The 19,225-nt window shown below is 37.2% G+C and overlaps 1 protein-coding gene across 3 annotated transcripts in view; it reads right to left on the reverse strand.

The window, feature by feature from the left end:
- The window catches only part of ATRX (ATRX chromatin remodeler), an 89,796-nt gene that overhangs the window by 43,607 nt on the left and 26,964 nt on the right, over positions 1-19,225 (reverse strand). For 2 of the 3 annotated variants that reach the window (XM_042807479.1, XM_042807477.1), the window contains 5 exons: positions 13,698-16,615; positions 10,154-10,232; positions 3,446-3,576; positions 2,751-2,930; positions 407-500 (listed from right to left, as the gene is read on the reverse strand). In XM_042807479.1, coding sequence (XP_042663413.1) covers positions 407-500; positions 2,751-2,930; positions 3,446-3,576; positions 10,154-10,232; positions 13,698-16,615 — 3,402 coding nt within the window. The remainder of the gene's footprint in view (positions 1-406; positions 501-2,750; positions 2,931-3,445; positions 3,577-10,153; positions 10,233-13,697; positions 16,616-19,225) is intronic. The other variant, XM_042807478.1, reaches the window with a different exon arrangement.

Raw genomic sequence — 19,225 nt, forward strand, 5'->3', positions numbered from 1 at the left:
TACTTCCAAATTCCTTCCTCCCCCTCAACTCACTGAACAAGCATAGCAACTGTCTATTCCAGACAACCATGAAGAATCTTAGAATTGTTAAGTATTAGCCTTCTACTGCAGTCTACCACTCCTCAACTGACATGGACATATCTGGCATAAAAATGCTCATTTTCTGTTAATCTTTTTTTTTTTTTACTGGCTCATCAAATTGCTGTGTACCACATACTGTGGTACAAATTCAAAACGCTCACATTTGCTGCAAAGTTAATTAGCTTTGTACCAAATTATATTTAAGTATCATCAAGGGTTTTAAGGACTGATCCAGTCTTTAACTTTTACCGTCTCACTGCCTAAATTGCACTATCAAAAAACAAAAACCAAACACAGGATAAGCATAGTTAAATTTTATTTATACCTTGTTCTTGGACGTTGGTCATCTTCAGACTCACTGACTTCTTCACTAACCGCAGATTCATGAAACTCAGAGTCATTTGAATCATCACTGCTCACTTTAAAAATAAAGTATGATTTCATGTTGAATATTATTGCAAAATCGGCAACATTACGTATCTTCTAATTATACAACAAACTCTGCAAAAGTTAATTTCAGACAGTATGGGACCCATTAAACATACTAGTAAGAAGCAACAGGAATATAAGGGGTTGTCCTGGTTTCAGCTGGGATAGTTTATTTTCTTCCTAGTAGCTGGTACGGTGCTGTGTTTTGGATTCAGTGTGAGAATAATGTTGGTAACACACAGATGTTTTAGTTGTTGCTAAGGTGTGTTTATCCTCAGTTAAGGATTTTTTCAGTTTCCCATGCTCTGCCAGCGGGCAGGTGCGCAAGAAGCTGGGAGGGAGCAAGGCCAGGAGAGCTGACCCAAACTAGCTAAAGGGATATTCTGCACCACAGGACATCATGCTCAGTGTAGAAACTGGGGAGGAGCTGGCTGGGGGGGGCAGATCACTGCTCGGACAGTAGGTGGGGAGTAACTGCATTGTGCATCACCTGTCTTCTCTTGGGCTTTATTTCTCTCTTTTTGTTATATTCCTTTTCATTACTACTATTACTATTATTTTTTAAAATTATTTTTTACTTTAGTTATTAAACTGTTCTTACCTCAATTCAAGAGTTTTAATTTTTATTCCATTCTCCTCCCCATCCCACTGGGAGCGGGGGAAGTGAGCGAGCGGCTGCGTGGTGCTTAGCTGCTGGCTGGGGTTAAACCACAACAGGGTACAGAGTACAAAAGCTCAACATTAAGCACTAGCTGAGTCCTGATAGATGGCATATTATGCCAACAAGACTTGAGGTCTTTATGCATGAACACATCTAAGTATAGCTTACAAGCAGATGACAGCATTATATTAGAATGTGGCACACTTCAAAAGAGAGTAGGTGAGGAGGAAAGAACACAATGGGGAACAGTACAGAACTTCAGAAAACAAAAGATGATTTTTTAGGTAAAAAGAAGCTTTTGTTTTAAATGTAATGTTAAAATCATACTTTACAATTCATGTGAACAACTCTTATTTACTAACAACATATGCAATTATATTACTGCATTTATGGCCTGAATTTTCTTCAGGTAATGCAAGTTCAAATCTGACTCAAGAGACAATTAAAAATACACCCAAACCAGCAGCATTAGGTAATACTTCTTTCATAACTACTTTTAGGTGCTATCACTGGCATTTATAGGTAATTAAGACCAGCATGCCATTTTGCACCTTTATAAATTCAGTTTGACCTTAAACACAGTGGAAAGCAACCGTTTTATCAATAACGAGGCTTAAAACAAGAATTGTTCTACATACATGGGGAAATGTATTAGTAACGTAGGGCTAAAAAATGGCAAGCTGAAATAAAGTATATTGTTCTACCTGAGACCAGTGAACTTAAAAGATCTACACTAAAGAATCCTGTGAATTAGTCTGGCTGCATCTTACTGGCATATTCCCACTGTAATTTAGAATTACTTTTCTTCAAAGAAGTGTTGTTAGAGTTGTAATTACATACAGGAGGAAAAGCATGAATATACAGTCAGATGAAAATTAGAGTTTTCATGAAGGAAAACGATAAGCAAATTGCATTGCATCTTTCAGTCTGTGAAAGATCGCAAAGATGGCTAGCATTAGTGCAACACTAAGAATAGGAAAGTACTGTGCACCCTCACTTCCACTGGCCGTGAAACATGATCAGCATCTACGCTGATGAACGTGGCAGCAAGCACGTATCTTCGCTATCGCTCCCCTCCTCTGCTCAAAATGATTAAATGCAAGGGGCTGACGGATTCTTTGTTCTTGCATGCAACAATGAAAAACCCAAGTCAAGCATCATTTCACAGTGCCATCTGGTGTTCAACTAAAGCATGCAACGTTTAAACTGTAAGAGAAATTTCTGATGCACAAGGGCCTTCTAACAGTCCCAGTTAAAGACAGAAATTACATGAGGGACAAGACTGATTTTCACAAATTAGACACACTGGGCTTTCCTCTGTTATTTAAGATTAATATACTAACACTCAACAAGATTAATCCAACTCAGATGATACACTAAGTGGAGAGAGCTGCATTTCTATTCAACATTTTAAATAAAACTATTTATCAAACACGGATAGGAGAATTCTAGATTCACAAAGAAGTTTACAGAGTGACTTCTAAATGATGGCATTTCAGATCTGTATTCTGACATGCTCTGGACTTATTTTATATAAGCAAGTACTTTTTTTGATAAGAAAAACATTAGGATTATGTACCTTTCCTTCTATTTCTGCGCTTCCCTTCTTTTTTGTCTTTTGGTTTCACCTTTTTTTCTTCACCAGATTCTCCATCACTCACTGTCAGCTTGTGCCGCAGCAGTCTGTGTCTGTATCTAGGCTTCTTTGATTCTTCTTCCTCTGAATCAGATTCAGAATTATCTTCCTTTTCATTCTCTTCTGTCAGAGAGAAATGTCAGTACAACATGCACACTGGTCATTTTTTTCTTACTTAAATTTATCAAGAATTAATATCTGAATTAATTTGGGCTAAATTCTGTGCTTTTTCAGGAAATTATGGGCAACAACATACTGTCGTTCCTTCAAATTTTAAGTATTTTACACTGCCTGAATATTTGGAATATCTGTTCCAATGACTGTGTATGTTAGTCGAATCTCCTGTACATTTGCACGTCTTACTGCTCTGTATAGATTATTCCTCACAAATCCCTAGGACTTCTGATTTGGTTACAAAAATCAGACTTAAAAAAAATACACTTACAGAAGAGCAAAAGAGATGATAATCCTCACGATCATGTACAATGGCCTCTATTTGGCAACTACCTATCAATATCAATGACATTTTTTTGTTGAAAATTGAAGAAACTTTAACAATTATAATTTTCCCATGTGACCTTTGAAATTATGACAGGTGCTACAGCACCACATTTTCCTAGATGCTTTTTGGTGCTCACCATCATCTGCTGTGTTTTCATTTTGCTTTCCAGTTTTCTTTTTTCCTTCATCCGATTCATCATCTGATGATGCATCCTCATCAGAGGAAAGATTGGCTTTGATTTCTTCTAAAAGCATTTTCTTGGCAATTCTTTGAAGTAAAACAGAAAAAAACTATTTATTCCATTGTTCAAGTAAATTTGTGAACGATAAGTGTAATCCTATACCATTCAGAACTTCAAAAAAAGGGTTGAAAGCCGAACAACAACAACAAAAAAGATACATGATGAAAAGTCATTTTGGTAAGACAGGATACACCAGCAAAAATCTCATGTTAAATGTAAAGTGTTAACTTGCTTTTAGAAAGCAAATCTGTACAATGTTTCTTAAAAAAGCAGTTTCATGCTTTATAGCAAGACTGGAGATAGCTATAAAATGTACAAAACTAAACATTTCATTTTATTCATGGTCTATTTGGATGGACTCTCGTCAGTTCTGGAATAAGCACCTATATGAATTCTAACTGTAACAAGAATGTGAAGATACTGCACACTAAATCCTAATATTCAAATTATCCCCCTCCCGAATGGTTATTGTGCTTACTTGATTTAAATCACTGAGATTCTTTTCCTGAGGCACTGAATCTACTTGACTAGTGTATATGTAACAGTAATAGTTTTTAAAACAGTGTGTCACTGAACACATGATTTGAACAAGGAGAAAGATTACTGCAGTGTGCATTAACTCACAGGTTACCATTCTGGTAACAGGCCCAGCCAACTGCAAAAGAGATGCTGCAGTAACTGGAGCAACTCATGATGTCTCAAGATGAACATATATTAAGTGCCTCAGGGAAAAAAACCCACATTGCATCCCTCATATAACTACAAGCACTTGCCTTATAGCAACTATAGCAAAAAAACATATATGTCTATACACACACAAAAAGTTTTACCAAATATTACGGGACCTGAGATTCAAGAAAAATTATGATCTTATTTCCTGTTACACAAACTGTTTGCTCAGCTTCTCACAGTTCCATTTCAGCACAAATACGCTTTCAGCTAATGTACAAGTTACTATGGAAAAATTATTTCTTTACATGCTCTTGCAACATAAAAAAATCTTAAATGAAGGCAAAATATAAAATGGTATGTCAAAAGCACAGGAAAATAGTGGACTTATCTGAAAACTTGTACTTCCAGGGGAAAAAAACAAATCCTGAGAGAATGAAACCACGCTTTCCTCGTATAAATATCAGAAATATTACAGTTTTCATTCCATGGTCATCAATTTTAAATGAAGGGTTTTTTTCCCTAGGTTGAATGTGGTCTGTCTTGCCTTTCAGGAGAATTAATGTATATTGTATGTACATAGTTCAGAATGGGAAAGGTTTTATACCAGTCAAAACACAATAGTTCAAAAACCATGAAACTGAACCCCAATCTAGGCTTCACTTGGAAATGACAAAGAAACAGTGATCTCTTAAGTACAGCTTCTCATACATTAGAAAATTGTTACTTTTATGTACCATTCCGAACTAGGCTTATAAAGAACCTGTATTTAATTTTTCAGCATGCCATATGTCCCTAAAATAAAAGAACTTTTCAAAGGGAATTTTCCCAAGGTATCTTTCCTAACACTTCATACAGTATTTACTAATTTTCAAGTGGTAGTACATTTTCAAAAAAGCTAACGTATATTGAGTTATTAAAAGATGGAAGTAAAATAGTTCAATAAACATTTGAGACTGCTCAGTGAGTCAACAACTATCCCTCAGCGTCTGAACCCCCACCCCCCACCCCCCCCCACTTTTGAGGAATGACTTGGGAAGAAATAGCTGATTAAAACTTGAGTATGCAATACTCTGGGTAAGCTTTAATTCCATTCGTATCGACAGATCACAGTGTGAAGCCAATGAAAATTTACTAAAGCCCACAGACAAGTAACATCCTCTTCCAAATGTTTTTTACGTTAGGTCCTTCCAGAGGATTTGGAAAAGGGACTTAGGTTGTTTTGTTTGATTGTTGTTGATTTTTTAAAACCCACCACATCATATAATAGTAACAGGAATAAATAGCTCCTTATAGAAGAAATTAAGACTCTATTTCTTCCATATCCTAATGGTCAGAACTTTTTCTTCAAAATGAAACTGGAGTATCACAGGTTGGCTTTTCTTTAAAAGCTTTTAACGTAAATAACCTTGAATCCTACTTCAGGAAACGCAGATAGCAGATACTTTTTTTGTTTAAAAAAAACAAGAATATCATCACCAAAGTTATGCTTTGGAAGAGAGGAAAAAAAAAAAAACCAACAGGAACACTAAAAAGAACTGCAAAACTTTAAAATTCAATCCTGAAAGTACTGCCTAGTAATACTGCCTTTGACTTATTTTGGATTGTCCTCAACTGCATTAGCAAAGTTAACACAACTTGTACATAGATAACAATACTTACCTTTCATAAAAGTCACATTTAAGAATTCATTTATGTATTTTTAAACAAAGGATGACTTTTGTTCTTAAGATAATAAGACGTACAATTTTTTTGGTTTTGGTTTTTTTTTTTTTTTTTTTTTTTTGGTTTGGTTTGGTTTTTTAATTAAATATTTTTTTAAGGAAAACCCCCCCCACAAATGTATCATTTACCTAAAACCACCATGCACAAAATCTACTACCCATAAAGAGAAGATGCTGCTGTTTTCCTACTAATCATCATCATAGCCAGCAAACAGATTGGGTAAACTTATCAGTTTCTAGTTAATTATTCATAGTAACATTGATTAATAAGTTACTGCTTTTATACTCCAAGATAGAAAATTAGACATAGTTCTTGGCTAGGACAAAAGTTCAACCACTTTGAATCAAACTGAGGTGGAAATGTTTGTTTAGTGAAAATAGTTACATTCTCTTCAAGGTGTTTGATTGGTATGATGGTAGGCTAAAAATGTGAGACATTGAGACTTTCAGAATTTAAAAGATACTTACATTAAAAATAGGAATGTATTTGATCGGAATTAAAACTATAAGAAATATTAGAACCAAACAGACTAAGTCTTGTAAATGCATCCGACAAATGACTTGCGTATCAAGTGGCTTATATGAATTAGAATAAATTGAGTACTAGACTCCTGAAACTAGTTTTAAATTAATTGCATGTGGCTCAGGATAATGTATCCTATTTCTATTTTAAAATATAAACCCATTTAAAGTGACCAGGTTTCTAAGCTAACAAACTTCAGACACTAGCTGTAACGTTTTCGTATTTGCATTAAGATCAAACTGCAAGTACCAAGAAAAACAAGCTATGATAGTGTGAAAACTTCCCTGCTCATGTTATTCCAGAGAAACCCACGAAAATCAAAAGATATAGTATTTACTTGGGTCAAGGACATAAAAGATATTATTGGCCCACCCAATGTAACAGTTGAACACTATAAACAAATTTAATTAAGAAGCACAGAGAGCTTTATGACCTCTAGCACAGGACTTCAGGTAGTAAAAGAACCCAAACAAAAAACCCCCTGCACTTCCTTCATTTCTGCCACTGATCTGCTGTGACCTTGAGCATGTCATGTTGCCTAGCCCCACTCCATCTTATCTAAACATATGGTGAGATTTGTATAAAGGACATTATCCGCAGTGCCTTATAGAACGGGACTGTAATCTCAACAAGGACACACAGAAACAACTCTAGAATAAAGTAAGAGTGTATGTGTATAATCTTATATAAATCAGGATTAAAATAGATTTCACCTTTGTAAGAATTACACCAACAATATATATTTATAAATAATGAATTGGTTACTATGTACTTTTTAACTTATGCTAAACGAAAACATTTTTTAAGAGAGACAGACAAACTGGAAGTAACCAGGGGTTGCTTAGTCACAGTACAGAACTACTTTAAATTATCCTTCAGACATTTCAGGAAAAATGGAATAGTAGGTGCAGCCTCTCAGGATGTGGAGTTAAGTTCACATGACAATCTGCACCATTCTTGTTCATAAATTTTACAGTGCCAATAAGATGAACTCAAACATTGTCAAAAATCTCAGTGACACAATGCTACCACAGTAATTTTTTTTTTCCTCTTGAAAAGTCATAATTTTAGTTAATTATCGTGATGTATTTTTACCAATTAGATTATAACAACTCACACGTAGTGTTCATAAATACCTACTAATTTTATGTAGAAATAAGGTTGCCCAAAACAAGCCTTTGGGGAGTGGGGAGGGTGGGAAGAAGGACATTTTTACGTGGCTAATAAAAGCCACCATTCTTTCAGCTAGAGCACTACTGCATTAAATGTGCCTTCGGAATATTACTAAAAAATTTAGAACCATTTAAAATATATTTTAAGAGATTAATATTTGGATTAAATGTCATACATAATTAAAAAAAAAAAATCGTGAAAACTGCCAAACACCTTGTTCTAAATACTGTACTGCCTTTGTTGAAAGAGTCTGATTTTCAAGCTGTCAGAGTTGTATTAAATTAAATGCTTGGACAAGAAAAATGTTTTACAAAAATTTATTGCAACCATTGAATACTTAAAGGCATTCTGTAGTAAATACACTATTAACTTCTTAATAAACAAAACTACTGCAAACATATTAAACAGTACCATTTAAAAGAGCAGAAGGACCAATAATAGATAGTTACACAACATAAGAAGAAAGCATACAGCACTGTATGTCATTATGACCCACTCGGATATTGCATTTTGGCAAAGATGATTTCAGGACTATTAATAATCATGTCATGCACATCCAAAGGTATGCAAATAACAGAACATCTAAACTAGACTTGCAAACATGAGAGTTCCCACACTACAAATACCCGGTAAGTACTATGTACCCTCTTTGGCCTGGAAGAAAATAGGCAACTTATCTGAATAGTAGGTAAACTATTTAAACACTTTGTGTTGAGTAAACAGAAGAACACGCTTTTAACTTCTTGAAATTTGTTCCATCTTTTTACATTTTATATATGTGATTTTGGTGCCAAGTACAATGCATGATGAACGCAAAATCAGACTGCAGTTACCAGTTAACATGTCTGAAGGTTGACAGAACTCTTTGACAGAATACCTCCCCATCTTGTAATTACGTATTTTTTTATATATATTAAAAATATTCTCAAAATAAAAACTTCAACAAATAATCAGCTTAAAAACAAAGCACAGAAACTGATTTTTAAACCCCAAATTCATATTACTGGTTTGTTTGTTACCAATTGGGTTAACTCAATTCTCCAATATAGCTCTTAAGCTAATAATGAAGATGTCAGTAACATTTGCACTGTTAACACTGAACTTTGACAAAAGTGTATTGGCTTAGTTATCAACCAGTAACACTTATGAAAGAAACAAAAAAAGAAAAAAGAAAGGGAAAAAATAATCAAAACAGGACCGGAATTAAAGCATCGTTTAAAAAAAAATCTCTTATTACCAACGTTTACATGTTCTGCTTATGACCCTGTGCTGTCAAGTCCCTACAGAGCATCTTTCTTTAAAAGTTGAATTATTTGAACAAATTTGATGACTGAAAACAAGAAATAACTACTTCAGCAGCAACATTTTGATGCTAAACTGAGGTCCATAAAGGATATAAAACAGTGTTTTTAAAATTTACTTCAGCCACAGATCAAAACATACAACTCTGTGAAACAAAGATACTATATTCTAAACTAGTAAGGCTCAGAAGCAGAAAGACTCCATCAGCAACTATGCAAAGCTATGAAGCTGGTCCCATACATGCTATACAGCAAAAAAAAAAAAAAAAATCAGTTTCTGAAATACTGTATAAAAATTTGTTGAACAACTCTTTAGTCTAACTACAATAACTTCCAAAAAGAAACTGTAGCTCGTAATTTAGCAATACTTCATGTTGTGCATTCACTCATTAGGAAACAAAAGCTTGTACATTTTCTAGCCAAGCTAATATTGATAACTACAGTGGTGCTGGTAAAATACGACATCTTAACTACTAACAGTATCTTACATAGATTCATTTTTATTGAACTTGAAACTGAAGCAATACATATAATTCTGAAAATATCTATGAAAAGACTTAAAATTCATATGTATAATTAGTCTCTGATACCAGATGAGACTATGCACAGTGTTTGTAGAATCAGGGCCTTCACTACCACATTAGTCACTTTAGGTACTCTTGAGTGGATTAAAACTCAGTTTAATTAACAGCTGAAAATCTCTAATACTGTCTTCTCAACATTTGTGTTTTCTCTTTATTGAGAAAAGGTGTTTGAATCAAAAAATCAAATTATGTAACAAGTAATAACCAAGTTCAAATATGAAAATATTTTAGCACTGCATGTTGCACAGATGCAAATTTTTACCTTCTGTTCATTTAACTAGCTGAAATTCACATTTATCAGAAGTTGTTTTTTATCTGCCTGAATGAAATACTTGCCACAAACCTCACACTTTCAACGGGAACATAAAATGGACAGTGCTGCAGTGCATTTATAACACACCCTATGCAAGGTGTGTTAGGTAACACTTCTAAATACTTTCTTCACATTTCTGGATTTTGGCCTTTGTTTTCTGGCCCCTTGTTCAAACTTGCGGGAGGCCCGTGAGTGAGTCTTTACAAGGCAGGCAGTCGTGGTTTTTACAACCTGCTTGCTCTTCCGTTGCGCCGGTTTGCGCCCACGCCTAGGGTGTGTTATAATCTTTTTTAAGTCCTTACGGATGGTATCATACCTATTCTCAGGATCGTCATCATCATCATCTTCCTCCTCCTCCATCGGAACAGCCCTTGATTTAGCCTCTCCCTCATCTCCTGGGGGAGGAAGGGGAAACAAAAAAAACAAACAAAAAAAAAAACAAACAAACAAACAAAAAAAAAAAACAAAAAAAAAACAAAAAAAAAAACAAAAAAAAAAAAAAAACAAAAAACCAAAACATGAACACTTAGTACATGTAAAACCAGCAATAAACAAACACAGCACATGAACTATTGTCTCCATCAAGAATCCCCATATAAAAATAGCTTGGTAATATGACCACTTCTCTACTAGCAAACCAAAAAGCCAGTTACCTACCTTGGCATATTAAAAAAAATATTTTCATTAACAGAAGTCTGTAGTTTTTCAAGTAGCTCTTTTATCCATGCTATGCTTGCTACCACACACAACTTGCAATTCCTTATTACATACTGTGAAATTGGGGTTTTTTTTTACACCAAAACATACAGACACTGAATACTCCACCTAGGATTCAGCAATTAGGTTTCCCAAGATGTTATTAGCTCCATTTCAGAAGCTCCATTACTGAATTTGTGTAAGTTGAAAAGAAGGCCCAAAGAAATATATTACAGAATCACTTAACCAAACTTATGAGCTACCCCGCTGCCACTAAGAAGTCATCAAGAACAATAATCCTTGCGTACTTTTGCTTTGACAGTACTGAATATAATGCACGTACATTTGTGGTGTATGTGTGAAGCCTTACACTTTAAAAACTACATGTGCTATCCTTACTGCAAATACCAAAACTCAGCTGCCCTACATGGACATGGTCTCATATGGAAAGCATATCAATCAGCATGGGACACATAATAAAAAACAGCACAGTATGATACCTGCCTGTAAGCTCCTCTGCACTCTCCTGGCTGAACTAAAGGAATTCAAATTATTTCTAGCACACTCCCAGGCTTTTCCCCTTTCTTTTCTCTCATTCTTCTGACTTATATTATAAGTCAAATCTGCTAATTAGTAAAATTAAGCTTAGGAAAAGAGACCTCAGAATCCTAATGAACGGAGATACCCTCAACCTGAAGTTGTACTGTTTATTTTCTACCTGTAGGAAGTGGACTACAACTAGGCTGCAAGAGGCTTGCTCGAAGTTGTTTTACCGTACGCTTGTCATGGAATTACCACTAGCCAGATGTCTGGCATGACTGAGGCAATCACAGGAAGCCCCTCAGTCTTGGGCTTAGATAAATAGGAGTATCCTGTTGGTTAAACCAGATTAAGTCCCATTCAACTGTAAACCTACATAGCTTGTTCAGACACAGAAAATACTCCTTTATTTATTCACCTATTAAGCCAAAGCAAACCTGAGAGAAAGGGCCAAGTTTGTCTCCTCTTAAAATAATATAACAAAGGCAGATTCTCATAGAATCATACAATCACTAAGGTTCGAAGAGAACTCTGGACATAATCAACTCCATCCTCAAAGCAGAGCTGACTCCAAAGTGAAGTTGGTTTTCTCAGGGCCTTGGCCAGCCAAGTTTTGAGTATTTCCAAGGACAGGCATTCCAAAATTTGATAGGTGCAGGCTTTGACCATCAATGTAAAGAATTTTATCCCAGTATCGAGTCAGAATTTTCCTTGCTGAAACTTGTATCCATGGCCTTTCATCCTTTCATCATGCATTTGGCTCAGCCTTCTCTATAACTACTCATTAGGTGATTAAAAGACAGCAATTAAGACTCCTCATTTTTAGCATTCTCTCTCCAGGCTAAACCAACCCACTTCTCTCTCAGTCTAACTCTACTGTCAATCATCCCACATCATCATCTAATTTTTCCAATTTGTACACTGCTGTGCATCTCTCCCATCCAGTAATTATTCCATCTTTCCACTTGTGACTTGCAAATAAAACAATCACTCTCACTGCCTCAGACACCTTCTCATTCATTACAACCGACTTTTTCCTCCTGGGCCATTTCAAAAACAAGTCTAGGAACATACACTGTACATTAGTAATTTTATTTTTAAAGTATTTTTTTCTGATGGCAAGAACTGCTGTATATGGGCTACTGTCACCGAGTACCATCAATTGTCTTGTCTATCTACGGGGAGTGTTTTAACAGCTGTGGCAGCTGCCCCACCCAAGACTCTAGTTCTTTACTATGCAAACCATTCATTATTTGCAACCTCCTCCAGCAGTGGCATCACTGAGGAAAACACTGTTTTGGCAGCCATGAAGGAAAAGCCCTTAAAGTCTCAGCATTACATGTAGAGACGCAACTAAACTCACTTCATCAGAGGACCTTGAAAAATAAACACTACAGGGCTGTATAATACAGAGAATAAGCTTTTCCAACTGTTACTCTACAACAATGCAAAACACCATTAATCACACTTTGCTTCCTTATAGGGCTCTAAATCCAAAGAAGCATAGCACTTGTGAAAAGCAACCTTTGCATCTGCAAAGATTAACAACTCTCGAGAAACTAAACTGCAGGAAAACTTAGGGAAGAAGTGGGTCAGCATCAAGTCAGTACAAGAAAAGGAAGAGTATTACGTTTAATTTAAAATCTAGGTGTTTTCTTTGTTTATGGTGGTGGTGTTTTGTTTGGTTTTTTTTTTGTTTTTTTTTTTTTTTTTTTAAGAAACTATAACTAATAATCTTCTCATTTTGCATTTACTGTCTGCCTACGAGGGCTTTTTGGGAAAACCAAAATGCAACTATGTCCCTTCTGATACCTTCTTAACATGTTGTTTTATTCAAGTTTTGTTTAGTTGCAGCTTTGCAAACTACTGTATCTGAGCCAACATTTTCAGTAAAGTCACACGGAGCAGATGTCACATGGGATGTCCCTGGGGTCAGCTGAGGTCAGCTGTCCCAGCTGTGTGCCCCCCCAGCCCCCTCACTGGTGGGGTGAGGAGCAGAAAAGGCCCTGATGCCGTGTAAGCTCTGCTCAGCAGTAACTAAAACATCCCTGTGTTATCAGCACTGCTCCAGCACAAATCCTAACCATCGCTCCTTGCCAGCTGTTCTGATGAAAATTAACTCTAACCCACTCATTACCAGCACACTGACACCAGCTGCTCTAAGGCTACATGGCTCTCGTGAGGCACAAACATCACCTTTATTTTTAAAATGTCTGTTACAATGCCACAAGTCCTCAGCCACATCTAGTGTATAACCATAAAGTGACAAATTTGAGTTCACTTGATACCTACTGCTTAAAACCAACTTTTGCTAAGTAGTACTTGGGCAGCCAAAGAGAAGAGCAGACTTTCAAAAGCTGTGTTGCAAGGAAATACCTGTGGGAATTACAGACTTATAGCTTCTCACACCTCTCCATTTACAGTGACATCCTTTTCGACAAATGTCAAGCTGCCCAAATGGAAATGGGTGCTTCCAAATCAGTATCAGAAAACCCAACCGCCTGGAAACGTTTAAATGTATAATTACCTACTCATGAGTATTCTAGATTATTCAATGCTACCCAAATCTTACAAATTTCCTCTATTAGTATATTAGTATGGTCAGATGAAAATCTTTTGCACACCTGATGACTGACAAAATCCTGTACCAGCAGACAGCACTAAGTTTTCAGTCACCGGCATAATTTTCTGCTCATCACTGCTTCCATCACCTGTTGAATTCTGTTCATCAATTTCTTCCTTATCAGATGAGGAAGAGGAAGTGACAACCTTCTTTTTTGACGCTTTCTTTTTCAAGTTACCCTTTTTACTTTCTTTCAATGAACCTCTTTTAATCTTTTTCTTGCTGCCTTCATAAGACTCCTCATCAGAAGAAGACAATGAGTCATTCTGTTCTTTCTTGGAAATTTTCTTTTTGTAACTTATTTTTTTCTTCTCTTTAGTTTCAGTTTGTTTTTTGCTCTGCACAGCATCTTCAGAAGAACTCTCCTCTTTCAGGGGAGATTTTTCAGCATCAGAAGATAAATCAGTTTGTGCTCTTTTAGATACTCTCTCTCTTAAATTCCTCTTTTTATTTTCTTTAAACACTGGTTTGGTTTTAGGTTTGTCATTTTCAGAAGAATTGCAACTTCCTTTCTCTGGAGGTGACTTTTCAACATCAGAAGAGGAATCATCTTTTTCTTTTTTGTAACTTTTCTTTTTCAATCTTTCAGTATTCTTCATTTTGCTTTCTGATCCTTTCTTATTCTTGACTCTGTCTTTTGAAAAATCAGATTTGTGCTCTTTCTTTGCAGATTTCCCAGTACTCTCTGAAGAAGAATCTTCCTGTGGATTTTTTGAATCCTTGCTGCTCTTAACTTCGGTTACCTTTACACCTTTAGGACAACTCTCCTCTTTCTCCAGTAAAGACTTCTCAACATCAGAAGACTCATCATGCTTTCCCTTTACAGTTTTTTCTTTTAAGTCTCTGTTTATCTTTTCCTTAGCAGCTGACCCCTTACCAATTTTTTTATCTTTAGAAGAATGATTAATCTCCTTCTCTGGTGAAGACTTTTCAGCATCATCATCTTCGGAACATTTCTCTCTCTGTTTCCTCAAATTTATCTTTCTCTTACTACTTACTTTTTTCATCTGCTCTTCTTCAGAAGAATCATAACTATCTTCTTTTTGTGAATATTTTTTCTTAGCTTTTTTTGCAGACTCAATTTTACTCAAAATTTTTATTTCTTTTTCTAACTCAGAATCATAGTTTGAAGAATCTGAATAGTTTTGTCGTTTCTTTTTAGCAGAAGTGGAATTTTTAGCTGATTTGCCTATTTTAGCATCTAAATCTGAACCAGAACTGGAACTTTTCCTTTTTCTTTTTCCGTTTTCATCCTTTACTGGTTGATCCTTTAGCAAATTTAAAGTCTTCTGATCATTTGTTGGTGCTTCACTATTGCTATCAATATCTGAAGAACTGTGACTCATCATAGCTACTTCTTTAAGAACTGCTGGCATCTCATCAGAATCTGAGCTATGATCTAATACATATGGCTTTTTTGATTTAGAAAGTTTATTAGGGCTAGGACCATCAGCAGTGCTGTCAGAAGAATTTCTTTTATCATTTTTCCTGCTCGGTTGTTTTGATGATTTTCTTTTCCGTTTCTCACTACATGTGTCATTGCTATCTTCCTCCGAATTCGACATTAAAGGACTGATGTCTGTCTGGCGCCTCAGAGGTGTGGTCTTCACACGTGGTGATCTCCTGAGATCAGATTCCTCTACAAGTGAGACCTTTTCATTCTCCATGGAAGGTTCACTGCCAGCATTATGATTTTGTTTTACAGAATGAGAGTTTTCTGCTCTAGGTACTACATCAACATCCTTACTTGCCTTTTCTACACTGCTGTTTTGATCTTCAGCTTTCACTGTAGACTCTGAGAGGGAAACAGGAGTCAATTTTACAATCAATTCTTTTGATCCTTTAGCAGATGATTTTAACTTAGTACCACCTTTGGTATCTTTCACAGAAGTGTTCAATTTTACATTTGAATTTAGAGTCTCATGATCTGTTCGTGTATTTCCATTGTCTTGCTCATCTGATGCAATCTGAGTCTCCATAGCAGATTCTAGAGTCTCAAAAATATCTTCAGGAACAGATGAAGGAACAGACACTATATCCATGTCTAAAGCCTCTGTACTATTAGGTTCATACTGAGGTTCTTCATTTCTGCCAGATCTTTTATCTTCACCAGAAGTACGCTTGTTTTCTGTTTGTTCCATTGTTGGAACGCTTTGATCCATGGGCTCTGCGTCAGGCCGTTCTGATACATTTTTTTTCTGTGTCTTTACTGCACAATCCTCTTTTAATGTCACATGTTCCTTGCCCTCACCTTTTTTCACCTCATTTTTTTCTGATCTAACATCATTTTTTTTCTCTTTGGTATTTTTCTCTTTGATTTTAACACTCAAAGCTTGCATCTCCAGGTTCAGACCTTCTTCTAGTGCCAGATGAGCTTTTTTCAGATCATTCAACACAGATTTAAAAGCTTTTAGCTGAGAAAGTTGCAGATCTGGGCTTTTTACATTTTCTGCAGCTTGTTTCAAAAAGCTTACAAAACTAGAATTCAGACTTGCTGTAGTTTCAACCAGCTTTTTTGTTTTCTTAAGCAAGTCTTTTGGCACCATTAGTGCTTTATAAGAATATGTTAGTGAACCTGAATATGAACGATCTAGTTTTTTTTCCTCACCATTACAATTTGAATTATTTCTCTTTGGAGAAAACTTGACTGTATTGTCATATATTCTACTTTTTTCATTTTCAACTCTGATTTTTTTTTTGTTTTGTTGCAGCAACTGTTCTAAATTTTCAAAGACACTGTCACATGCAGTGACCAAGTCCAACAGAGGCTCTGGATGACAAATATAGCAGTGCCACTGGTTATTTTCATCCAGTATATTCGATAGCTCCTTTCGACCTAGGTTGCGCAAAATGCACTTTTTACAGAAGGCGTTATGGCAAAAGTCACAGCAAATCAAATTTCCACCTTCAGCACACCACCTGAAACAAGAAGTAAGAAATAGAAAAGTCTTATCTCCACGTCAACAAGGTGAAAATTTTGAGAAGTTTACATGATAAAGAATTTGCATTTTAAAAATTCCAGTGATAAACAGGTACCTATTAACTGAAAACATTATTACAAGCATGACTGAAAAGCCCTCAGTTGAGAATTGAAAAGTCAGAAAATTAAGGTATTAGATTAACAGTTCACAAAACTTAAATGGTCAGTAACATCCAAACACAATTTCAGCACTGATTTTAAGTAAGAGAAAAAATTAATTTTTATTTTCCATATTTCTTCTGAGAATTAAAAAAAAAAAAAAAAGGAAGAATGTCTTTTATTTTACAGCAACACAAATTAGCTTAACTGCTTCTGGCCTGAATTGGAATATTACTACTGCAGGCACATATGAAAAAAATATACACGTTTTTTGAACTATGTATAGATCACATAGTCTTTGATGAAGACCTGAAAACCTGAAAAGTAGCTGACAAATAAGCTCACAGACTGCACAATTTTGACTGGATTACACACTTAGGTATTTGACATAAGGACAGAGAAGTACTTCAGTATTTCAAAAGTGTGAGAACTCATCTGGAAAAGTTTCTGTGCTTCACAAGGTTTAGAATGTCAGAGTCTATCCCAACTACAAAATTATTTGTAAGGTGGCACGCTCTTTAGTTAAAAATCATAGAACCAAAGAGTACTTTGGGTTGGAAGGGACCTTAAAGCCCCCCCAGTGCCACCCCCTGCCCCAGGCAGGGCCCCCTTCCCCCAGCCCAGGGTGCTCCCAGCCCCGTCCAACCTGGCCTTGAACCCTTCCAGGGAGGGGGCAGCCACAGCTGCTCTGGGCACCCTGGGCCAGGGCCTCACCCCCCGCACAGGGAACAATTTCTGCCTTAGATCTAAATCTACATTTTTTCAGTTTAAACTCATCATCCCTCATCCTATCCCACCCCCTGATCAAGAGTCCCTCCCCACCTTTCCTGTACCCCCTTTAAACTCTGGGAGCCCAGTCTAAGGTCTCCCTGGAGCCTTCTTTTCTCCAGGCTGAACTTTCTCAGCCTGTCCACATAGGAGAGGTGTTCCATCCCTTTGATAATTTTGGGGGCCCTCCTCTGGCCCCGCTCGAGCAGCTCCGTGTCCTTCTGCTGTTGGGGGCCCCCGAGCTGCCCCCAGCACTGCAGGGGGGTCTCCCCAGAGCGGAGCAGAGGGGGACAATCCCCTCCCTGGCCCTGCTGCCCCCCCTGCTCTGGCTGCAGCCCAGGGCACGAGTGGCTTTCTGGGCTGAGGGTGCACTCAATCCCACTGTCCATGTCTCTAAGATGTTACACAGCGCTGGTCCGAACACCGACCCCTGAGGAACGCCGCTTGTCACTGCTCTCCACTTGGATTCAAGCCATTGACTGCGACCAACCAGCCAATTCCTTATCTACCCAGTGGTCCATGCCTTCACCAAATCCATCTCTCCAATTTAGAGACAAGGACGTTGTGTGGGACAGCATCAAATGCTTTGCACAAGTCCAGGTAGATGATGTCAGTTGCTCTTCCCTTATCCACCAACACTAACCCCATTGCAGAAGGCCACCAAATTCATCATGCATGATTTGCCCCTGGTGAAGCCGTGTTGGATGTCACCCGTCATGTCCTTGTTCTCCATGTGCCCTAGCAGACTCTACAGGAGGATCCACTCTGTGATCATGCTGGGCACAGACGTGAGACTGACTGGCCTACAGTTCCCCAGGTTTTATAACTTTTTTGAAAATCAGGGTTATGTTTCCCCTCTTCCAGTCAGCAGGAACTTCACCAGACTGCTATAGCTTCTCAAATACGATGGAGAGAGGCTTAGACATTTTATCCGCTATTTCACACAGGACCTGTGGATGCATCTCATCAGCTCCCATGGACTTATGCACCTTCAGGTTCCTTAAACGGTCTTGAACCTGATTTTCCATGGTGACTGGCTCTTCATCCCCCCAGTCCCTGCTTTTGCCTTCTCTGTCTTGTGCGGTGTGCCTGGAGCCCTTACAGTTAGACAGGCAAAAATATCATTGAGTACTTCAGTCTTCTCCATATCCTGTGTAACCAGGTCTCCCCTTTCCTTGCAGAGAGGGCCCACATTTTCCCTAGTCTTCCTTTTATCACTGACATACCTATAGAAGCTTTTCCTGTTGCCTTTGACATTCTTGACCAGATTTAATTCTATCAGGGCTTTGGCTTTTCTAATCTAATCCCTGGCTGCGCTGCTTGTTCCTCTGTATCCCTTCCAGGCTACCTGTCCTTGCTTCTACCCTCTACAGGCTTCCTTTTTGTGACTGAGCTTGTCCAGGAGCTCCTTGTTCATCCATGCAGTCTCCTGATGTTTTTGCCTGACTTCCTCTTTGTCACATCATTCCTGAGCTTGGAGCAGGTAATCCTTGAACATTAACGAGCTTTCTTTGGCCCCTCTTCCCTCCTGGGCTTTATCCCATGGTCTGCTGCCAAGCAGATCCCTGAAGAGGCCCATGTCTGATCTCCTGAAGTCCATGGTAGCAAGTTGCTTTGCGCCCTCCTCACTGCCCTAAGGATCTTGAACTTCATCACTTCATGGTAACTGTAGCCAATGCTGC

This window comes from Tyto alba, unplaced genomic scaffold (genome assembly GCF_018691265.1).
Source record: "Tyto alba isolate M040663 unplaced genomic scaffold, T.alba_DEE_v4.0 Super-Scaffold_5, whole genome shotgun sequence".
In the NCBI taxonomy this organism is placed as follows: domain Eukaryota; kingdom Metazoa; phylum Chordata; class Aves; order Strigiformes; family Tytonidae; genus Tyto; species Tyto alba.